A 24344-nucleotide genomic window follows, 5' to 3' on the forward strand; every position below is an offset into this window, starting at 1 on the left:
TATTTAGCTTTTTAGAGGAATGATTTATTACGCTGCATTTAGTCCAGTTATTGTTGATAACCCACAGCAATTACAGCAACGCAGTTGATCTTCTAATTACCTCACTTTTTGGCTACCTACCTTCCATTTGTTCGCAGATTCGTACAGAACAGGTGGTTCTCTTCTGGTGTAGACTTCACCAGAGGGATACTGAGAATGATGAATGGTGCTGCTGTGATTTGGGGGGAAGAGCTGCGGCCAGCTGTGTAGAGGTGATCCAGAATTGTAAAAACCCTGATCATCTTGTCTCTGACTTAATACCCACTGGTAGTCTGGATCCGTGCATGACTGAAACATTTTTGACAACCTGAAACTGAATCTGAGCAAAAAACAAAAAAGAAGAAGAAGAAGAAATAACAATTAGTCAGTAAATTATCCAATAATGTAATTAAATTGTTTTTAAATGATCATTTATTGAATCAGGATTTATTTTTGAATTTCTTAGTGCAAATTCTGTTAAGAAAGAGGAAACCAGAGGGCAGAAAAGGACCAGCACAAATCGATGTGGTGTGCGGTGCGTGTGTGTGTGAGTGTGTATTTTCAAGTTATGTTCATTAGTAAGACTTCACACAACTTTAGACAGCTGTAGCCTGTAGCTGATTACAGCGGTTTGGTTGGCTGTTAATTTAGAAATCTTCCATAGTTCAATATAAATACATTAAGGAGAATGCAGATGTTCTTCTTTTATGCACAGAAGCTGAATAAGAAATGAAACAACTGGATATTTTTCACATCTGTTCATATGATTCCCGCCCGAAATTCCATATTACTTATTAGGTGATGGGTCAGCAACGTTTGATACTGTGGAGATTGTTCCTTCACCCTGAAAGCATTTGTTACTGATGTCTTTATACGAGCACACTTTAAAACGTCCTTGTTCGAAACTGCTTATTAACAGGTGTATGCAAAAATCGGTTGCTGTTTATCGGATCATTATGGCAGTAAATGCATTTTTGAATATTGGTGTGCGCCCTAGGTCAAAGCATCAGAGCCAGTTTGATGGAGACGTTTTAACAAGCCATCTTTTTTAATGGATTGTTAACAATATCATCCATTTCAGTTCAGGTGAGGAACACATGTTGCAATAGCAGAGGAAGTTCAGGTGATGGAGAAATTTGCCAAGAAGTGGGTTAGACAGGGAGAAGTCACCAATAGCTGACAGTCCCAAGGGGAACTAAGGGTGCAAAGTAAGTATCAAAGTAAGTACTTCATACTAAATTACAATATTTGCAAATTAGCTGTCACTGCCACTGGAGTACTAATGGAGAATACATGAAAAATAGGAGAATCATACAATTGCTGCAATGCAGAGCTGAACACAGAAGGGAAGTAGGTAACAAAGTGGAAGAATGTGTGATTCTTTCTGCCTCTCTCTTCTTTCTCCTTCTCTCTCTTCTTGTGGGAGGTTAATTGGCAAGACATATGGCTGCCTGGCTGTCCAAGAATGGTGCAAACAGTGTTTAATTGCCTTTATACTGTCACCAACATCACAGAATAACTCCACTGAAGAATATGCCAGGCAGTCCTAGGCACTGTGTAAAAATGTGTAGATGACCGGGCATGAGAAAACAGGTTTTTGTAAAAGTAGAGAAAGGGTTTTGTCCACCTAGCTGCATTCCTGCAAGAATGGTCATTTGGAACAACTGGTTTGTTTGTGTGGGTTTAGCCTGAGTCTTTGTCCGTGGTATGTGAGCCTCTCTGTTAGCCCATGAACAAGGCATGTTACCTAAATAACAATTAACTGGCTTAACACACGAAGAGTGTTTTATGGGCATGGGAAGGCCACTCTGTTAGGCTTTTGTCACCCAGTTAGTCCTCCACCATTACAAACCCATAATGTGTCCATTTAGGTCAAATGGCTCAGGGTGAGAAATGAAACGCCTGCCTGCAGGGCTCATATTTGAATGTTATACATTTGAATGTGACTGCCCAGTTTTAGCCATTTCATTTTTGGTTTGTCAAATTTAATTCTGAAAATGAATTTAACCACCACCACCATGTGATGATGGTGGTGGTTAAATGTAAACCCTGAATGGGAAATGGGTCTTGAGAGTCTCATGTGTTCTTCCCTCCACCTTAACGATTTTACCTTAGCTACCATGGCTCATTAGTGATTGTCTACTGAACGGCCATGTAACACTATAAACAGTGTGACTGTGATGTCCTGAGCTCATGAGACCAACACCTTATGATCCCCTGGTTGTTCAACAAGCGTTACCTTTATTTAAGCTTGTTTGACTTGCTTTTATTCCAACTGAGAGCTGACAATTAACTAAAGACCTCCTGCTGCTACGAACATAGGGTTTACATTTACCTTGGGGTCGGTGGAAGTGAACAAGCAACAGTGCTTACATTTCTTTAAATCAGGTTGCAGACCTGGTTCCCGTCTCTGTGACCTGATTTTTGTTTTTGTCATGGTGCAATTCTGTCTAGATGTGTAACATATAACAGTAAAAACCAGCATGACTTGTGTTATTAAGTCATGTCTGGCTGTCATTCTATCCATTAGGCACAGCATGTCAGTGCTGTATCAGTTATTATTCGGAAATTATCAGTAATAATTCCACTAATTTGTCATTGGGGCACGGTCCAGTTTAACAGAGGCTCATGTTAATGCCAAAGTACCAGCTGCTGGCGGCTAATTGTTAAAGCTGCACATTTAGCACTCCTCATGTCAGTGACGTAAATTTCATCACCTCTGTGCATTCATTTCTGAGAAAGTTACTCAGTGGCAAATTGTTTATAGGAAATTAAAAAAAATAATAATTCTGGATTCTAGAATAAAAAACTACCTGGATCGTCACCACGCATTTCGGGCCTATTGTGCTTTCCCACTTGCAGCCTCCTCAAGCCATGCCTCGTGGCGCCCCACACATATTTGGGGATACACTAAAATAATCTGACAACTTTTCTAGACTTTTCAGAAGATACTTGCAATCAGAAATAAAATCAACAATCAAGTCACATCAAGTGTTTTATGGCTGCTTTATTTCTGAGCCAGTGTGTGTCATTTAATTAGTGCAGGACGTGCAATACCACCGCTGGCCACTATGCCGAAATTGCTTCACTGCCCACTCCTGATCCTGGGGCTTTATACTGTCTCACCAGTTATAAGCGGGACTACAGCTGTGTATGAGTAGATTTTAATTCTACTCATACACTTCTAACTGCACTACGTGTGTCAGCTGTGCACATTGTGAAGAGATCTAGTTAACCTAATTTGCCTGCAGTAAGTGAAGATGAAGGCATCTTTTTAATTTAAATAGTATTCAGTATTTTTGCTGAAATACTTTATTTGCTTGGGTGTTTGAACCAGTTTGAGACCAAAAAAAAAAAAAAAAACCAACTTTACTGTAGATTGCAAATCCAGTCTAGAGACTACATCTGTCCGTCCATGTTACACACTTGCCCAAATCCTCACCCACCCACGTGGAGACAGGAAGCTTGGAATATCACTGCTTAGGATTTTCTAAGTGTCTGTGTTACAGCTGAGAAAACACACACACACACACACACACTGACATCTGCCTCATTAAAGCCTTTCCCATAGATGGGCTACTTTGTACAGCTCTCCACTCATCACCACCTACAATCCGCTCAACCCTTGCCTCCCTTTGAGCTCCACTATTTATTTTCATCAAGGCTTCTCTCTCCTTCTTCTTCCTCTCTATCTTAACTCGTTCTCCCTCTCATCCACAGTGGGCTTTGTTGCTGACCTGTCATGTATTGAAGCACCTATTTATTTGCTTTTTTCACCACTAATTCTCCCTCATTGTTGCTCTCGGCGTCCCATTGCGTCAAGAACAAGGCCCCTGCAAGAGTTTAGTTCTCTGTGTCCAGGACATGAGTCAGTGAGTCAAGATAATGATGAAGAGCTCAGACATGCAGGAGATCCAGCCTCTATCACTAGTCACACCAGCAAAGTCTTCTTAGCATACACTTCTCACAGGTCATTATGACCGAGATTATTCAGTTTGTGTAAAGAGATGAGGTGGCCACTTAAAATGGTTTAAAACCTGTGTGCCTCCACTGTTTGGTATAAATCAACTCATAAAAAATAGCATTTTGACAGAACCATGCAACATGTGTGAGAGAAAAGATTTAATGTTTCTGCAATTTACTTTAGTTTGACTGACTTCTGTCTGTTTTAAATAAATGTGTAAAACCAAATGCAGTGCGTGCAGAGTGTACCTCTGCTCCTAATAATGTTCCCTTCATATCACAGAAGGCTCTTTTTAAAGCTGAACTAACAAGATGAGACATAAAGAAAAGATACATTGGATATACAGTTTTCCAGCCAGACTAACCCAACATGTAGTAAAAATGTGCAATCATTTTATTATTTTCTTACTAAATATAAAGCTTATGGGCATTTTCATCATATAAATATACTCAACCAATGTCACACATTTGCTCTGGTTTCCAGGAAAGCCAAGTGAAACTGAAACTGAATCAGCTGAGCCTCATCATGACACAAGCGTCTAGTCATGTCTGCGTCAAGTCTGCGTCATGTAATGTTGATGGATGTGCCCATAAAATGGCATTCTGCAGAGAAACTTATTGCTTTTAATGGGCATTTTAGAACAATTTTTATTTGGTTTGGCAAAAATATTTAGTTTTAATAAAGTCATTTTCTTTTTTATTATGTGTTATGCAACAGGCAGGGAACATCCCCAAGCCTGCATGATCATGTATGAAAGTTATGAGCTCACATACAGACCTGAGCTTATTTATTACTCTCTCCTCACTGTTTGAGAACCAGTCTGTACACAGAAAAGACCACAATGGAGTCTTTGTCTGTATGCATCATATTTTAGAGACGTACAGGCAGCGTATGTTTGTCTGCTTCACACGTCAATCAGATCCATCTTGTGACTTCAAAGGCCTGTTTCAGGAAGAGTCTGTAGGCCGTGGATGAACATTCACTTTCACTTTTCATCGGTCAAGGCTGTGCGCCACTGCTGAGAGGAGGTTGATACAGTCTCACTTTGAAGTCAGTCCTCAGAGCAAACAGTGTTTACGTTCTTCCAGCACATTACCCCCTCATGCCCACTGCATCTCACACACATCTGTCTGTTAGACTGTGCAAATATTAAATAAAAAGAAAAAAAACGAATACGACAGTTTTAAAGGCTTACATCTAAACGGTTATGACAGGGAATAAATAAATGCGCGGGTGCACTTCTTTGGAAATCCAAGTTGTCATTTCCAGATCGACCACAAGATGGTGTTGAATGCACCCATTCAACTTGACAAAACAAAATTAAAGGACACCTCAGGCTTTTATTTCCTTCCTGAAACTGCACCATCTACCCACACAAACTGTAATAAGGAAATCAAAAAAAAAAAAAAAACATTTGCGAAGGCGTGTGTGTCATCCATTGTCTGTTTCGAAATGACACGCTTGACAAGCCATGACTCAGACAGGAGTGATTTCTTCAAGTTGCAAAACCCAGTGAGTGCCTTGTGCACAAACCTTAATGTCAAAGTGCACAATGCACACATGCTCATATGTCGCACACTATACTAGGATTCCACCCCAAAATACACCAGCTATGTGATACTGCACACATCTCTACTATTGCACAGGACACGTCTGCACACCACTGACCTAAATTCCTTCACCTTACACGCTCTTCTTTAATGAAAAAACATAAAAATACATCAGATCACTGGATGTTTTATTAAACATTTAAGTCCTTTATCACAAAATAAATAAATTGCTGTACGTTACTTGCAACACTTGTGCATTCTAGCATACATTTTTTTTACACATAAGTAAATATTACTTTGTCATCTTGGTTGTGAGTCATTGTCCCATGAGGGTTTTACACATGTCCACTTGTTGCCATGCAACTTAAATCTGTCCACACAGTTTTTCCCCCCTCCCCAGTGTTGCACACACACAACTCTGAATAACAACATTCCCGTGATGCAAGATTAGAGAAGTCCGCTGACTTTATTTTTTTTCGTTATATATATATTGTAAATAATATCAGGTGACGAAAAGAAAAAAAAAGAGGAAGCACCCCACGAGGAACTTTAAAGATTTTCCCGCTGTGTCATTCTGATCACGAAAAGCTCGACTCAAACAAACACATAATGCGGCCAACTAGGACAAGACATGTCAAAGTGATACCAAGAACAAAGGATGCTACGACACTAATCTGTGGATTTGGCATTTTTATATGAGTGTGGCAAATATTTGTTTCCTGTTTGTAAATGGACATTTGCCCCATTTATGTAATTATAATGTGATTATACACATTTCTGTATAATTGCATAATATGGACATGGATTTGTTTGTAAGAAAATGTAGTTGCAATAATTAAAAACACAGGTTTCAGATGAGAATGAGATTATAGACAGTAACTGCAATTTTAATATAATACAACAAGGAGTGTTTATTATAGTAAATATGTATTTAAGAGACAGGAAGCTATTATTCATACTCAAATATATTCCAACCTGCCATTTGGAACTCTCTGTAAAGCAGGATGCTGCTTGCGGAGAAGTGATAAACTACATATGACTTTACAAAAAGTACCCATTCATAAACTACACATTATGCTGCATTATAGTGTATCTTAAATTGCAGGACACTTCACTGTAATTTACATTTCAGAGTATTTGGAAAAGAAAATCATCTCAAATTGTCATTTACCTGTAGGCCGCAGTCTATGGAAGACAGGTCTCCTTGGTAAACTATAGCTCTGTTTGCTTGTTTCTTTCAAAGTCTTGAAAGGATCCAAATAAACTTGCTTGTGGAGTGATCACCTATTGATGTTCAATCATTCCTTGAAGCAAGGAGTAGTGAAAGCACCCCACATATAAATCAAATTGTCTTCCTCTTTTCTAGCTCCCAGGAGCGGGGTGCAAAAGGAAGCGTTTACGTCACCTCCCCCTATATCTGAGACTGAAATCATCCTGACAGTTCATCATGCAACATAATCACAGTCACTCATAAATAATTTCAAAACTTTCAATATGATTTGCAAAAATCTCTGAATGTCTGCTCTGTGTGACTTTGCTAACTTTTCAGTGTCTTTTTTACTGGAAATTCTCGACAAAACCACAGCACTGGCGTGGTAAATTACAGAAGATGCTTGAGCTGACAGTGCGGCAGTCACACTCTGATGTTGTTGTCAAGGTCGTTACTAAAAATAAAGGCTTGACTTTCAAGTGTAGGCTGAATGCTGTTAATTTCATATTCTTGAGACAGTTTGTCCATACCTGATCAGCGCTTCTCGACTTCTAAGAACAAAACACACAAGTGTTTTTTTTTTTTTTTGGTCAGCTTTATGGAAACGGTGACATTTCATTCCAGAGAAAAGGGCTCCTATACTGCATTCACGATCACTCTGTAATCTGCATAATGACAATGATGAACAACCCATCAGGGACGATTAACCAGAAAAAGCCTCCAAACTCTCCTTCAGATGCATGTTGATTGTGTTTGTTCATGGCAGTTAGGTTGATGAGGGAGCAATATGGAGGAGGTTGGATGGACACTTGTTAGGTGTTACCGTTAAAATAGCAGACATCTCTTGACGAAGAGCAAACAGCAAAGGCAGACTGAAATCAAGGCGCCTGCGAAAGCTCTCAGGAATGCAAATTCAAAAGCACTTCATTACTTGCTTTTTCCCTGCAATCTTGTGTCTGAGAGACTGAACTAAGTGGTTAATCAAGCCAAAAACCAAACCATGTCTGAGGGGCCAGAGAGGAGACACCTCTGCTGACAGACGCGGCCAAGGTTGTGTTTGTGTTCACATGACGTACGCACATATGAAATAGCGGTTGTGTTTGAACTGACATCAGGAAGATCTAGATAGAAAGATGTGGATAATGAAAAATAACAATACATTCTCACTCATTACCGATTATTATGAAATGCCAACTAACCAACGTTATTTTGGTTCTTACAAGACGTTATTGCAGCGTGGAATCACATGGATGGATGGATAACAAGACATGGAATTAAGTTGCTTATCCTTGAAAGATGAAAATGACATTTGAAACATTTTTGTCTTTGCACATTTTTAAAATGAATTGCTTTTTGTCTCTTTTGCCCTGAAGACGAGCTGTCGCTATTGTTGATGGTTCCTGACGAGAACATTGCAGAAACAAGATTAGCCACGCTACAGCGATGGAGTTTCAGTGAGTATTAAAGCATCATGGACGCACACTGTATACAAGACCACTTTGACAAACACACCAATTCACCATATCCTTAATCATTTATGACCTTTACTGAAAAATGAGACATAATAGATACGTGCTTTCTGATTTTCAGTATTTTATCCCAGATTGTGTGAACACACACGGTTCAAGACCACAGACTAACCAAAATAGACATGTAGGTTGGTAATGTTTTATTAATCCCACAGGGAACTTCCAGTGTTGCAGCAGCTGTTTCATGAAAACACAAAAACAACAATGATTAGGGGAACAGTCCAGCTTAAAGGTTAAAGGCTAAAGTTATAGAATTAGGCACAAATAGAATAATTAAAATAACATGTCTTAGTCACATTGGAGCTGACGAAGCCTCCTCTCTACCACCAACTCCAAGAGTCCCATAGAGGTGCTCCTGTGCGGGGAATCACCCGTCCAGACACACATGCCTGCAGCCGCACATTGTCAGCAAAGCATGAATCACAAATGACGTCTTCAGATGGTTTGTCCTTTATAATCAAGCTTTCTATAGGTTTGCTTGAAAAACAACTATATGTAAATGATTCATTCATTATCAAAATTGTTGCAGATTCATTTTCTGCTGATGGTCTGTAATGAATTGGATTTGATCTAAATCAGTTTGACTGTCTGTCTAATGCAGATAATTAGTGAGATTATTGTAAATGTTGTAGTATTATTCTCCATCGTGTCCGCAGGGCTCGAATCAGCCCTAATATTCTCTCGCCTGCTCAAGAGCATGCAGGGCACCTGAGAAATAAGTGTGAATTTAACTTATGACGTAGGGATTTCTCTCCCTGATCTTGTTATTGTTCCACAGACGGAATGTGCGGAATGAGAGTGTGTGAGTGAACTCAGCAGGAGCTGACACCCGACATTAGAGTTATGGGTGGAGATTATGACCCAGGGGCACTCTGGCAGAAACAGAGAAAAAGACAGCAAAAGCCAGGGCCGAAGGAAGAGACAAGAGGTGGAGAAAGAGAAAGAGGCAGGGAGAATGGAGCAAAGGCCATGAAATGAAATGAGGTGTTTGATCTCCCCAGGACAGGTCGGGTCTTACTGGTGGATCGTCTGATCTGATGTGGGAGCCTACGAAAGAACAGACACCAGCAGCTGCACGAGAATTCATTATGTCCACACATAATGGAAAAGGACGTTGCTCATTGTGATCTGTATATTTATTTGTCACACTGTCGTTCTCTCTCAGTCGATAGCCTCTGCGTATTTCCACCTTCTTCTTTTTTTTTTTGTCTCTCTCTTCTAATTCTTTGAGAAATCTACTCACCTCACCTAGGTCTACACGCTTTGTGGAAAAGTTTTCGTGAGAGGAACTGAGTGGTTTCACTCGGGGCCTCTGTTGTATCTTCAAATGTCTTGTCATTTCTCTTTCCCTTCATTCTAATCGATGCACTTGGTACGGTGAAGCGGTATCCGCCTGCAGACGCAAAATAGGAGCCTCTGAAATGAAAACTCCCCCCCCTCTCTCTCTTTTAGATGGCAATTGTATGTGGTCGTGCCTTCGTCTGGTTTACCTGTGGGTCTTTGATCCTGACAGCGTGCGACGGTGTTTGATTTCCGGGGTACTTTGACAGTTTGCAGGCTGGCAAAAGGCCCTCCACTGTCTGAAGTTAGATCAGAGGAGAGAGTGCCTGAAAAGCGGACGTCCAGCTGGGAGAAGATCAGAAGAGACACAAACTTTAGCGAGAGCCATTGTGAGGTACACAGTGGCTGCTGGCTCCCATAACTTTTCCCTTTATATGTTTTTTTTTATATATATATATTACTCTCTTCTCCCCCTCTTATCTTCTGCTCAGAGTGTTGAATGGCTCAGTTAAAGGTCTGTGAGGTTTTATCTGATTTTGGCAAAAAAAAAAAAAAAAAGAAAAGGAAAAAGAAAAAGACACCTTGTATTTTGCTTCGTCTTTCATATGTCTCTCGGGGTTCAAGGCTTGTCCATGTGTGCACAGACACAGTGGCTTGCATTTCCTTTACAATGCAAGCCCAGTGCAAATAATAAGGATTAATTAAAAAGAACATGGTCTCCTATGTTAGATGCAACATGCTAGACAGCGGACGTGCCCTGCAGTAGTTTGAAAGGCATTTTTGAAAAGTTAAATTAAATATTGGGCATGTGCACATGTTGATGTTGTCGTTGTTTTGTGTGCACACCACTGATCAGTGATCTCAGTCTTTGTAGATACTGGTCAATGAACTGATGTGTGATTAGTCTTTGCAGCCTCAATCTGCCTCACAGTAGATTGTGTGGTAATGGTGCCCTCTAGTGGATCAATGACAGAAGACATGCAAAAGGCCAAGTGTAGCCGGTTTGTGATGCATAACATAACATTAAACAGTTTGGATGTTGTTATTATTTTTAATTTATCATTGTTATGTGCTGCATTTGTGATTTTCCAGCCTACGTTATTCAGCATTGTTAAAATGACCTTATATTGTGATTAATTTGATACCTATACTCCACCCTCGTCCTGCTGTGGGAATGATATTAAAGACGTGTCTAACGATCTTAAACAATGTCTCAAATGCTAGTTTCAGCTAATAAACTATTAAGCTATGAAGAAATGTGAGTACTAAATCTAAATATTAGGAGTGGGTCATGTGTGACTGACAGGAACAGTCAGACATTACTCATCGATCACCGATGCCGCCGCTCTCTCTTAGTGCCGAGTCCGACGCGCATTGAGTCTTTTTCGGCTGAACCCAGCTCAAGTGCACGGTCCACAAGCTCCACGAAGAAATGGCAACAACGGTGAAACTGAACACCGGGGCACAGATGCCCACTGTTGGACTGGGGACATGGAAGGTGAGTGTTATCTCCTCCTCTGCTGTCCCACCTAACATTAGTTAATAGTTAACTTCTCAGTAAGCTAGCGTCGGTCGGTTAGTTAGCTTGATGTACGGACACAAAGGCTGTCTGCAGACGGACCAACGAGTAGCTTTAACTTAGTTTATGCACAGGAAAGTCGTCAAGTATTGCATTTTAACTTGTTTCATTGAGTAAAATCACTTTGGCTGGAATTCAGCAATTATATAACCTGCTTTTTAAGAGCTGGCATTGCTTTTCATGGACACTCCTTATGACAGATGATCTGGTCACATGTAGAAACTCATTTCCCCAAATAGGTGAGTTACTAACTTAAACTAGTTCTAGTTTGGGCGATGCAGTGGGTATCTGCCCTTTAAGTTTGCCTCTGCATCAAGTATTAAAAGCTCCAAGTTGAAAATAGATAAATGAAGTTGACCTATAACTAATCTTATTTCAGTCTACCACAGCAAACCTTGTGACCTCTTTCAGTCACATCCACATAGGAACTAAGCAAGAAACGAAATCAGGAACCAAAACTCCCTTTTAGACAAAGTACTGGGAATTAGTTTTTTGTTGTTTTTTCTTGTGCAGTGTGTGTAAACCAGTCCTGTCCTTTAGTCTCCCACTGGTAAGGTTACAGAAGCCGTGAAAGCAGCAATCTCAGCAGGTTACAGGCACATCGATGGAGCGTACGTCTACCAGAACGAGGCAGAGGTGGGAGAGGGTGTTCAGGCCATGATCAAGGACGGTGTGGTCAAGAGAGAGGATCTGTTCATAGTTAGCAAGGTTAGTTGTTGGTATGCAAAATACCTAATAATGCCAATAAACAACAGTGAAATTTATATTTGTTTACTGTTTATAAGCATTTGTTTTTTACAATTGACCTGTCCTTTCATTTTATAGCTGTGGTGCACTTTCCATGAGAAGTCCCTGGTGAGGCAAGCCTGTGAGAAGACTCTAAGTGACCTTAAACTGGACTACTTAGACCTGTATCTAATGCACTGGCCCATGGGTGTGAAGGTAGGTAGCTAGGAGTGTGTGAATCTTTGTGTTCTTATCAATCTGATGGAGATTACATTTGGGTTTTTGAGAAATTATGAAATGGTGTAAACCTCTGAGCTGTTGTCATGTTACAGGCCGGCAGTGACCTCTTTCCTTTGGACAGCGAAGGACAGTTGATCAGTGATAATACTCACTTCCTGGAGACATGGGAGGTGAGTTAAACAGACAAAACAGACGTAAGATTCAAACAGGTAAAACTTGTTTGGAATTGTTAACATACTTCTTAAAATGATTCAAAGTCAGTGAATTCATTGTGTAATTGTGTTATGCTGATACTGACTATTAGTATTCAGAAGCTTAATCAGTGTTATAATTCCTAATTTCTCATGACCCAGTGGGAGTATGTATAGAGAAATTCATTAGGACTCATAATTAAGCATTGATGAGCTTCCCAGTGTAAATAAATGGCTACAAATCAGAAATATTAAACCTGAACACATCCCAGTGTTAGCGGTGTTATTACATTGCATCTGTACTGTATTAAAATTATTGACCAGTGAGCTCAGTGAGATGTTGATAGTAGTGAGGAGTGAAAGTAAAAGACATTTACAACTATAGCTATATCATCTGAAGAGGTTTTTTAAGCCCACATTATTAAATCTTAACTCAGGTTAGATGCAAATAAAGATGTCTTCATGGTCACTTTTCTCAGGGGATGGAAGAGCTGGTGGATGCTGGGTTGGTCAAAGCTATCGGTGTCTCCAACTTCAACAAGGATCAAATTGAAGCCATTCTCAACAAGCCGGGCCTCAAATACAAGCCTGCCAACAATCAGGTACACTAAAAGACATGTTTACCAAAGTAAAGTCACCTTGCAGTTACAAGCCTGCTTGATGTGGACCTGAGATAACACCTTTTCATCTGGTAACTATAAAAACAGCTGTTTAAATTCACATATTCAGTCTGTATAGACAGTACCGAGATGACATGTTTGAGCTGAGCCTGCTGAACAGAACCATGTCAGGTTTGTTGTTCTTAAAGGGCAAGAGGCTATAATGAGATTATCTGTCTATTCGTATCAGGCCTAAGAAATAAATGTCTTGTTTATTAGTGATGGGCCACAGCAGTTTCCCCTCAGGCTAGACCAGTTAGCTGGGGTGACCTTCAGTTTTTCGGAACCATTGTTCACCATCAGTGTCTTGTTTTGTATATTAGATTAAAGCACCATTTTCCTTCTGGCCTTTTGTGATGCTCAATAAGTACCGCAGCCATACAAATATACTGCTGTGCTTCATGTATGAGTACTCGATGAAACATTTGCAGTAAGCAGATGGTGACCTGAATAACTTGATAAATCTGTAGCCCTCTTTTATGTATGGTTCAGTTCAGGTTGTGCAATGATGTGTCTCTCTTACTAGGTGGAGTGCCACCCCTACCTAACCCAGGACAAGCTGATCAACTATTGCCACTCTAAGGGCATCTCGGTGACTGCTTATAGCCCCCTGGGCTCTCCTGACAGGCCCTGGTCAGTCAAGCATAAAAATCCCAGCTATGATATTATCGAAGAGCTAGAGCTTTCATTTTGTTCTTGTGTGTTGCTTTGAAAAAAACACCTGCAAACCATAATGATTTGGCAGTAAAATAATACATTCTGTGTTACTCTAGTAGCTACTTGATCATATATTTAAATTGCAGGGCTAAACCAGATGAACCTTCACTTCTGGAAGATCCAAACATTAAGGCCATTGCTGAGAAGCACAAGAAGACACCTGCTCAGGTACAACACAGGCACTAACTGACTGACACTTGAACAATTAAAAATGAAACTTACAATAGTTGTTAGTGGTCGTCCGATTTTCAGATTGGCTATAAAAAATGCAAATATATTGTTCGCTTTTTGAATCAGATATGAATCATTATAAATGAGATACAAAAGTGCTCATTTATACCCCATTTCAACCTCTGGTCCAAATCAAATGAAAACCTTATCACCCGCCTCAACAGGTCCTGATCCGCTTTCACATCCAGAGGAATGTGATCGCGATCCCCAAGTCAATCACACCTCAGCGCATTCAGGAGAATTTCCAGGTATTCATCTCAGAAATTGTTTCATTATGTTTCGGCTTGACTTTCTCATCCTTTGTGCTTGTGCATAAAAAATGCTGTTTACATCTTTACAGGTGTTTGACTTTGAGCTAAGTGAAGAGGAAATAAAGACCATATTAGGATTTAACAGGAACTGGAGAGCTTGCCCCATGCAGTGGTAAGATCATATATGATTGTACTTGTTATTGTTAAGGAGATTGTTGTGGGTAAGACGTCTTGTTTTACTTCTCTTTTTTTTTGTCCTAATAGGAGCACAAAGCACAAGGACTTTCCTTTCAATGCTGAATTCTGAAAAGAAATATGCTGATTTACCGCAGGATTACTTTTGGTGCTGCAGTTTGCTTGTCTATGCTCTGGACTGCTCACTTCTTGTTTTATCACCATACAAACACTCCAAAGACATTTAAACCAGTGCAGTCAATTCTTCAAAATAAAAGCCATCATGGCTATGAGTTTTATAGTAGTAAAAGTGAATATTGGCATCTTTTTTTTTTTTTTTACGTGGTCAATTTCTGTTCTCTACAGTTAACAAAATTATATGTTTTAAAAGTAAATGTTACATATAAAGACATCAAACTGCAAGACACTTTGCATTTAACTTAACCTGTTAAAATGTCATTCTTTAGCAGGTTGTAACATGTTACATGGGGAAAATGAAAACCTTAACAATCAAAATTGAACGCACAATTATTAAAGCACTTTTATCTAAAAAATTATCTTCAAAAAGTACTTCTCAATATTCTCTGTGAGTCATGTGGCACTTGTCTGTTACGAAACAATCCCTTTTATTTCCTGTATCAGCTGTTTTTGTTCATCATTGCAATAAAGTCCTGTGAAAGAAAAAAAAAAACACGCTGCAAGTTTTCTAATTAGCTGAGCTCTGAAGATACCACTCAGGCAAGTGAAAGTGTCTCTGTAAAACAAATGAGTTATCTCCTGCCTGGACCCAGAAACTAGCTGTCAGAAAAACTGTGGGACTGACAGGACGAATGAATGAGCAATAGTGCAGTCTACCACATAGGCTGTACGGTAAATAGCTACTGGTAAATCTAGTCTGGTATATGTAGCTCTCTTGAAAGCTAATTTATATTTATTCAAGTCATATTATTGATGAATACTATGTGTGAGTAATAGATGAGTCATCTACAGTCAGAGCTTATAAAAAAAAAACATTATCATTATTGGACTGTACATATTTATAGCAGCGAGTTACCATTAACATCCTGTACTGCAGGAAATTAATGCTGCTCACAAAGACAAAGGTCAAACTGTCTCAGGTGACAGGTTTGTAGTGACCTGTTAAAAGCTTGATTTAAAAGAGGACAGGAAATGTATTATCTCTACACAAAATACAGTGTTTAATTCATTAATTACAGTAAAAAATACAAAATAGCAATTGAGTACAAGCTTGAGAAGTAGAAATCATTTTTCAGGCTGTGACACAAAATAGAAAGGGAGCACCATATTGTCTGAGTTAGTATTCTGTATTCAGGGGGAAATCTTTGTGTTTTGAGGCCCTGTAGAGAAAAAACAAGACGCATAGGTTACTTAAGGTAAAGATAGTCACCCTGAAATGATGATGTATCTCTTCCATTTATCTTTTTCCTCATAACCTTCCTCTCTACTCACCAAAGTAGTGGGAACCCTCTCCAGTTCTTGTTCAAGCTCAGTATGGTCTTCATGTCGTCTTCACTCAACTCAAAGTCAAACAGCTGACAGAGAGAGAGAACAGCTGAGCAACTGAGACAAACCATAGATGCTACAATTGTTCTCTGTAAAACTTAATGCACACACACAAAAACAACCAGTCCTGTAATAACATCCTCGCACCTCTTGGTGACACTGTTTAGCAGAACAGATGAGATTCAACACAATTTACTTCCAAAGTATTAAGACTGGCATACCTGGAAATTTTCCTCGATTCGATGTGGTGTTACTGACTTGGGAATGACGACCACATTCCTCTGGATGTGGAACCTCATGAGAACCTGGATCAAACACCATTAAAAAGGTCAACATGTAATGTTGTTATTCAGCCTTCTTCCTTATGATGTGCTGATGTGGTTTGGCACCACATGAGAACACTGAGCTTCTTTTTGCTAACAGCTGTTAGATAATTGTAGATAAAGCAGTTTTGGTGGTGGTGTCAGTGTTCACCCACTGAACACATCACTACAATACAACGTCTGTTTGTTCAAGAGTACTTGCTGTACACCAGAGCTGCTGCTATCTGACATGTAATCTGTATCTGTCAGTACCCAGTCAGAGCTTGAAACTGAATAGGATGTGCTCATTTCCCACTTATTAGGAGTGCTGCCTTACAAAAAAATGTTGCTTTGCATGATTAACGTACCCTTATTTGCTAAGAGAGATTCTGTATTACCTGTGCAGGAGACTTTTTGTGCTTATCAGCAATGGCCTTGATCTTAGGTTCTTCCAACAGTGAGGGATCTTTAGATGAGGCCCTTTTGTATGTAAGAACAGAAAGAGTGATAGTTTATACAGTTTATATTTGTACTAACTTCACTGCTTTAAGTGTTGTGTTACATGTGCTGCTGCCTCTCACCAGGGTCTGTCAGGTGAACCCAGGGGGCTGTAGGCAGTCACTGAGATGCCCTTTGAGTGGCAGTAGTTGATCAACTTCTCCTGGGTCAGGAACGGGTGGCACTCAATCTACAGGAAAAACCCAAGTGCTTTAGCTTTTATTTTGAAATTGTGCTGTTTGATAACATATTGCATAATGAAAATCTGGTTTTGCACCTGGTTGTTTGCAGGCTTGTACTTGAGGCCTGACTTGTTGAGTATGGCTTCAATCTGGTCTTTGTTGAAGTTGGAGACGCCGATAGCTTTGACCAAACCAGCATCCACCAGCTCTTCCATAGCCTTTAAGAGGAAATGGAAACTGGCGTTAGTCACAGGTGCTGCTATTTAAAAATTAATCTGTCGATTGATTTAAGGCAAAAGCAGATCAGTTGGCTTATAAAAGAGTCAGTCGTCTAAAGAACTGTCAGTTTGCCATTTAGGATTTTTATATGCCACTTAAATTACCTTCCAAGTGTCCAAGAAGTTGCTGCCATCAGAAATGAGCTGACCCTGTTCATCTGAAGGAAAAAGCTTATCACCTGGCTGCAGCAGGAAAAAAAATGGAAATGTTAAGCAGAGATGCACGACAGTCTAACATCAACATGCATGTTTCAACATGCTGCATCGTTATCTAAGCTTGCTGTTTTAGATGTGACACAGTGGTATCCAAACCTGGGCTCCGTAAGGGAAATGCATGAGGTAGAGGTCCACATAGTCCAGTTTCAGGTCTCTGAGAGTTTTCTCACAAGCTTCCCTCACAAGAGATGGAATATGGAAGGTGCACCATAACTACGACAAAGAAGCATTGAGAAGGGAGGAGGTATGGAGTACCACAGTATTCAGATATCAAATCATTAATATTACAGTTTTACATATTTGTAGTGTTCGCCTCTGTGGCTTTATTGACTTAAGATGTGCTGTACCTTACTGACAATGAACAGCTCATCCCTCTTGACCACTCCTTGATCAATCATGGCAGCAATCCCAGCTCCAACTTCTTCTTCATTCTCGTAAACATAAGCACCATCGATGTGCCTGTAGCCAGCACTTATAGCCACCTTCACAGCCTCAGTGACTTTTCCTGGTTCTGACTGCAAAGGTAGAGTGATACGAGCAAGAGGAATTCAAAGATATACATACAAATCTGTAAGATGTAGTTTGCTAAGATGTAGCTGTGATATACTTTGTGTTGCATGATGAAAGATATGCATATAGAGGGCATGGTGTCGTAATGAGTGGTGTTAGTATAACGTTTATGACACTAATCTCACCAGTCAGAAGGCAGGGTGCAGTTAAAGGTTAATATTTACCCTCCTGTACGACACAAATCTGATGTCAGTCTGTAAGATTACATAATATATTGTATTGCAATTGGACTATATAATTGTAGTAGTGTCTTAACTTGTGATCCTAGTTTGCAGTTACAGTACAGTGTAACATGCACAGCCGAATTAGTACAGACCACATCTGGTGAGAGGCAGGGTCAATAAGGACAGGCCAGTCTACCACAGAGCTGCTGTAAGTATGAAATGTTGGGCCTTACCCGCCACGTTCCTAGACCCACAATAGGCATCTTAGCTCCAGTGTTGAGTGTAACTGCAGGTATCATGTTGGAAATCTTCTGTCTCAGTTCTCAGTCTAACAGGATCAGTCAACAAGCATCTGTTCGTACAGTATAGGCAGCCTCCTTTATGAAGCTTCGTGAAGAGAGGAGGAGTTAATATAAGGCACACCACCATTCAGACCCCCCGACAGAGGCGGGGAGAAGAATGACTCAGCACTTATGTAGTGAAACATTTGTATAATATAGCATGAAATCCGTGCAAAGCTTTCCATGAATTTGGAAAATAAGTGCTTTCAGTAATGCTGAGCAGATTGATGAACAGTCCCAAACAAGGTTTAATGGAGATGTTAAGTTGTTTAGACATTGACATGCAATGAAGTTCAAAAAAGGTAACACATCATTACATAAAGGAATTTAAACCATGACCTTTAGTGACCTTTCTCTACCCTTAGAACTGTTTGTCTACAAGGACCTTTCTTGAGTAAATTCATATATCTTGCTATTGAAGGAAACGGCTCATTGCTATGAGTTTGCGTGTGCATTGATTTAGAGAGAGGAAAGCCAAAACAGATACGTTAGTGCTGCTAAATCAGAGTAGCTTCAAATGCAATGTGTGCATTAATTAATAAGAACATTAATAAATCTACCTTTAAATTAAAGAGGAATTATTTATAGTAGTTTATTGATTTAGTTGAGACAGAGTCAGAAGATTAACACATTTTGATTCAAATTATGTTTCCTCATCATGTCCTAATGAAGAGTGCAGTAGTCTCTACACGGCTTTATATTTAATGTAAAGTCTGTGAAGATGATTATTAATCAGCCAAAAAGAAAAACATTTAGGTTGAGCTTTGTACCTTTGTCTGTCATAAGTCTTACCTGAACTGTTTCTGTTAATGTATTTAAGATATGTAGATTTATACAGGACACTGAAAAGCTGGGCATGTGTGTTTGTTCCTGCACCTTGGTGAGCAATAAATACACAGTGGTGTCTAGTTTTGAAGTTGGGCAGTCATCCTCACAAACTGCAGGTGTGCATTAGATTATGAAATAAACAAATGGATTAGCAACTATAGATCAACCAGTAAAGCTAATATATATTTTACATTGAATCACATGTTTTTTAGCTTAAAAGCTCAGCAAAAACACAAAACACATCCAGGCTCCATCTAGACACACTCTGTCACTGATGGAATGACTTGGCATTTTTCATACACATGCACTAAAGATTTATGACCATGTGAGCTTATGTCTAAGTGCAGGTGTACCTTTGACTGGCAGGTGAACTACTAGCTTTGATGTAAATGACTTGGCACTAATGAAGACATAACCTAGACCAGGCTTGCTTCTGCTCTTACAGCTGTAGCCACATGAAATGGTGTGACCCACATTTACTCTTTATTTATTTATTTATTTTGTTTTCCTCTGTTGCATCACCTAAGGTTGCTTTACTGGACTGCACATACTTTTACTGACATTTTAGGTCATGTCTGGTGGCTTTAAGGCGAAAATGTTCTTAAACGTGCTAGTATGTGCAAATTTGAAGTATACTTCCCTCATTTTTGCAGCAAATTAAGTGGTCATTGCTTTTACCTCTGTTTCGGGGAGCTCTCTTGGTCAAACCTCTCATTGAGTTTTCTTTAAATGTCATTCTAATGTTGTCTGTATGTTGTTTACTGTTCAACATTTTGTACTGTGCATGTGAGTTACCAACAACTAGAAGCTGATTCTGACTTTAATATACTGTAGGCATTATCATTTAATATTTATTTTATACTGCCAAATTTTATAACCAACTTCTTCTAAGCATGGTTCCAATAGGTTTATATAAATATATTCACTCTGCCATGTGATTATCAACCTAGATGCTTTGATGTGTCATTAACAATGACTACCACCACCTGCTATTCCCTTTCACATGTTGTTTAGGGTGGTGCTCTAAACCCTGCCTTCCTGCCTAATGAGAAAGCGCTCTCTGCTGGATGTTAACTTCAACACTAAGTGTTTGTTAATAAGAGGGACGTCCAGTTGCCATGACTGGGCTCTGTACCTTCATATTTGGATTAACACATTAACCAGATAATATTGCGGATGAACTCATGTGATGCTGGAGTTGGGTCTTCCAAAGTCATGTCAAGCGTGTTGCCCTGGTAACTTATCCACAAACTCCAACCTACTCAGGAGCAGGTGTATTCTCAATAGGCTTGGCGTCTTTTTAAGTTGCTGCATAGCAATAAGACAGTAAGCCATATTTATGCCACTTCAACAAAAGAAGACACACAACATACATATAGTATTTATTTCATTCATTTTTCTGTAAATATAACAAAACCGTTCATTACAAGCTTATTAAGTAAAAATGATTTTTCAGCTTGTGATTCAAAACAGAACATGTACCACATGTTGATTGGCAAGTTAGTATTCTGTATTGTGGGGGTAGTCTTTGTGTTTTGTGGCCCTTTAAAGACAAGACGAATACATTAGTTAAAGTTAGGACACAGTAGGTTACTAGAAATAATAATGCAATGATTAAATATCTGATTCTGGTTAACTCTTATTACTCGTCACCTTCATGTCTACTCACCATGGTAGTGGGAACCCTCTCCAGTTCTTGTTCAAGCTCAGTATGGTCTTCATGTCGTCTTCACTCAACTCAAAGTCAAACAGCTGACAGAGAGAGAGAACAGCTGAGCAACTGAGACAAACTACATTTGTGCTGTGTAAAACTGAATCCTGCAAGTAACATGCAAACCCAAAAGCAACTCGTAATTAGAATTAGGGTTCTGTTTCACGTTTAAGACACATGCTCACACCTTAGCTGTTATTCTTTTAGCTAAATGTGAATCTGACGCCTAACCAGTATCAATACACTGTTCTGAATAAGAGTGACTTCCAAAGTTTTAAGATTCTCGTACCTGGAAATTTTCCTTGATTCGAACTGGGGTTACTGACTTTGCAATGACGACCACATTCCTCTGGATGTGGAACCTCATGAGAACCTGGATCAAATACAATTCAGAAGTACAAGGCATTATGTAAGTGTTATTTATGTATGCTGCTGAGCTCATTTTTGGCAAATCGCAGCACAATGTAGTACAATTTAAATTTCTATAGTTAATGGTTTATAAAACACCTCTGGCAATGTGTGCAAAATGTCTGCACACTTTTAAACATAAAATTAAATGACTCTTGTAAAAGAAAAATTCTGCTGAAAACCATTGCCAGACCAAATAAATGTGCTTTAACAGTTACTTATGTTATAGGTAACAATGTTAGTACACATCCCACATTTACACATCTCAAACAAAGCTGCATTGTAGTAATATTGCACTGATTTTTATTTTTTTTTTTTTTACCTGTGCTGGAGTCTTGTTGTGCTTTTTAGCAATGGCCTTGATCTTAGGTTCTTCCAACAGGGAGGGATCTTTAGATGAAGCCCTTTTGTAAATAAGAACAGAAAACAAAGAGTGACAGTTTATACAGTTTATACTTGTACCTTTGCTAACATCACTGCTTTAACTGTTGTTGTGTGTGACATGTGCTGCTGCCTCTCACCAGGGTCTGTCAGGTGAACCCAGGGGGCTGTAGGCAGTCACTGAGATGCCCTTTGAGTGGCAGTAGTTGATCAACTTCTCCTGGGTCAGGAACGGGTGGCACTCGATCTGGAGAATAAAACGTAAGTGCTTTTATTTTGAAATTGTGCTTTTTTTTTAACATATTGCATAATGCAAATCTGGTTTTGCACCTGGTTGTTTGCAGGCTTGTACTTGAGGCCTGGCTTGTTGAGTATGGCTTCAATCTGGTCTTTGTTGAAGTTGGAGACGCCGATAGCTTTGACCAAACCAGCATCCACCAGCTCCTCCATAGCCTTTTAAGAGGAAATGGACACTGGTGTTAGTCACAGGTGCTGCTATTTGATTTGATAACACTTTATTGATCACCCAAGGGGGAAATTCTGCAGCTTTTAACTATCTTAACTACAACAAGTCAAGATAATGGATGAATGTATGTATGGGTAACAATAACAAAATATAATTTAAAAAGTGAGATATTATTGATAGCAAAGTGTGAAACTCTGTGAGAGGTAACAAGAAAGACACCAGCAGGAGCTGTTAAGTCGTGCAATTCAGGGAAATCACTGTGCACTTATTGAGGTCACTTGAGTTTGCTAGGAGTGAGTTCACACGGCACCCCCACCAGCTGGAAACCATCTAAAGTTACAAGTGAGTCTAGATTGCGTTTATTCAGCCATGTCCTAGTCTGGGTCTTAATAAACACACTAATAGCGGCTGCCAAGAGTAGAAAACACTGTATAGTAACGTGCCTGACTAAAAGTCCCCATATAACCACAGGGATCAGAAGGATCATAGTAAGTTCACAAGTTGGCAGAAGATACCCAGCAAAACTAACCAAAATTGACAAAAATAACCAACAAAAAGATTAGCCGTGCAACTGTCTACCATTGTATAAGCATCATTCCATTACCTCCCAAGTGTCCAAGAAGTTGCTGTCGTCCGAAATGAGCTGACCATGTTCATCTAGAGGAAGAATCTCATCGCCTGGCTGCATTTGTCAAAAAAAAAAAAAAGGCAAAAGTTAAAACATGAAGTTGGATGGAGATATTTGTAGTATTATTGTCCAAAATCAGATTTGCTTAGGCAGGTAACATGGGTTTCTCTGTTCTATGGTGATCTATGTTCTGGGCCAGGACTGTGGTATCCAAACCTTGGCTCCACAGGGTAAGTGCATGAGGTAGAGGTCCACGTAGTCCAGTTTCAGGTCACTGAGAGTTGTCAGACAGACTCCCTTCACCAGAGGTGGAAGATGGAAGGTGGACCATAACTGTGGAAAACAGATTTTACTGAACTATTACACTACTGAGTGTGTATAACATGAATTAAGAGCCACACTGGATGGGAGAGAACAAAACACGAATTTGACGTCTGGATAAATTTTTCCAGGAAAAGAACATCCAGCATTACTAATCTAAAGTAGTAATCTAATAGTTATCTGAAGACCTTCGATAACTGTACCTTACTGACAATGAACAGCTCATCCCTCTTGACCACTCCTTGATCAATCATGGCAGCAATGCCAGCTCCAACTTCTTTTTCGTTCTTGTAAACATAAGCACCATCGATGTGCCTGTAGCCAGCACTTATAGCCACCTTCACAGCCTCAGTGACTTTTCCTGGTTCTGACTGCAAAGCAAAAAGTAACTTAAGAAATGCATGGAAAGGGTGTGTTGTCAATTCCTTCTGTCACTTTCTAATGATAACTATACTAGTCTTACCAGGCACAGGTTTGTGTGCAGTAAAATGTTAATATTTACCCTCCTGGAAGAAATATATTGAAATTAAATTGTTCGTTCTATTCATCTGATCCTAGTTTGCAGTTACAGTACAGTGTAACACACAATAGGGAACCATATTTGTAAGAGGCAGGGTCAATAAGGACAGGCCAGTCTACCACAGAGCTGCTGTAAGTATGAAATGTTGGGCCTTACCTGCCATGTTCCTAGACCCACAATAGGCATCTTAGCTCCAGTGTTGAGTGTAACTGCAGGTATCATGTTGGAAATCTTCTGTCTTAGTTCAGTCTAACAGGATCAGTCAACAAGTAACCGTTTGTGCTCAGCTCAGCTCTCTCTTCTCTACACTCAGAGCAGAGGCAGCCTCTTGTTTAAATGTCAGCAAGAGAGGAGGAGCCAGTGCAAGGCATGCCAGCATTCAAAGCACACATAAATTCTCGGTGCTTCAGGGATGATTCAGCACAAATAATGGGATTATATGAAACGTCTGTACTAGAGTGCATGAAATCTATGCAAGGGTTTCTATGATTTTGGAAAATAGCTTCTTTCATTTATTAATTCTGAGCAGATTTCTGGACTATTTGTTCTTAGTTGTGCCAAAAAGACAGAATTAAATGAAGAAATTACAAATAAAACATTGCTACTATTAAAAATAAAAAATTAAATAGCAGTGACTTAAAACACACCCTTGCTCTGTGCAGTTGTGATCCTGCTTTATTTGTGGT

The 24344-nt window shown here is 39.5% G+C and overlaps 4 protein-coding genes across 5 annotated transcripts in view; 1 reads left to right on the plus strand and 3 right to left on the minus strand.

The window, feature by feature from the left end:
* Positions 1-6815, minus strand: part of tfec (transcription factor EC) — a 30714-nt gene extending 23899 nt beyond the window's left edge. The window contains exons 1-2 of one of the 2 annotated variants that reach the window (XM_026364260.1): positions 6704-6815; positions 121-358 (exon numbers count right to left, since the gene is read on the minus strand). In XM_026364260.1, the coding sequence (XP_026220045.1) occupies positions 121-336 (216 nt within the window). In that variant the 5' untranslated portion in view covers positions 337-358; positions 6704-6815. The remainder of the gene's footprint in view (positions 1-120; positions 359-6703) is intronic. The other variant, XM_026364261.1, reaches the window with a different exon arrangement.
* Positions 6816-10864: 4049 nt separating this feature from the next.
* On the plus strand, positions 10865-15005 carry akr1b1.2 (aldo-keto reductase family 1, member B1 (aldose reductase), tandem duplicate 2). Its single transcript, XM_026364268.1, has 10 exons — positions 10865-11050; positions 11672-11839; positions 11957-12073; positions 12190-12267; positions 12768-12890; positions 13474-13580; positions 13751-13832; positions 14060-14143; positions 14236-14318; positions 14411-15005. Exons 1-10 carry the CDS (start codon positions 10985-10987, stop codon positions 14451-14453), a joined length of 951 nt encoding a protein of 316 aa, XP_026220053.1. The 5' UTR covers positions 10865-10984; the 3' UTR covers positions 14454-15005.
* Positions 15006-15341: 336 nt separating this feature from the next.
* LOC113164634 (aldo-keto reductase family 1 member B1-like) lies at positions 15342-24041 on the minus strand. Its single transcript, XM_026364012.1, has 11 exons — positions 23890-24041; positions 18288-18362; positions 17668-17835; positions 17417-17533; positions 17210-17287; positions 16922-17044; positions 16728-16834; positions 16545-16626; positions 16066-16149; positions 15791-15873; positions 15342-15678 (listed from the first exon to the last, which is right to left on the minus strand). The coding sequence occupies exons 2-11, from the start codon at positions 18351-18353 to the stop codon at positions 15636-15638; spliced, it is 951 nt and encodes a 316-aa protein (XP_026219797.1). The 5' UTR covers positions 18354-18362; positions 23890-24041; the 3' UTR covers positions 15342-15635.
* Positions 20594-23956, minus strand: LOC113164633 (aldo-keto reductase family 1 member B1-like). The gene is made up of 10 exons (XM_026364011.1): positions 23815-23956; positions 23342-23509; positions 23034-23150; positions 22794-22871; positions 22054-22176; positions 21864-21970; positions 21665-21746; positions 21224-21307; positions 20893-20975; positions 20594-20766 (listed from the first exon to the last, which is right to left on the minus strand). The coding sequence occupies exons 1-10, from the start codon at positions 23878-23880 to the stop codon at positions 20724-20726; spliced, it is 951 nt and encodes a 316-aa protein (XP_026219796.1). The 5' UTR covers positions 23881-23956; the 3' UTR covers positions 20594-20723.
* Positions 24042-24344: the final 303 nt, after the last annotated feature.

The sequence above is a fragment of the Anabas testudineus genome, chromosome 23, assembly GCF_900324465.2.
Source record: "Anabas testudineus chromosome 23, fAnaTes1.2, whole genome shotgun sequence".
In the NCBI taxonomy this organism is placed as follows: domain Eukaryota; kingdom Metazoa; phylum Chordata; class Actinopteri; order Anabantiformes; family Anabantidae; genus Anabas; species Anabas testudineus.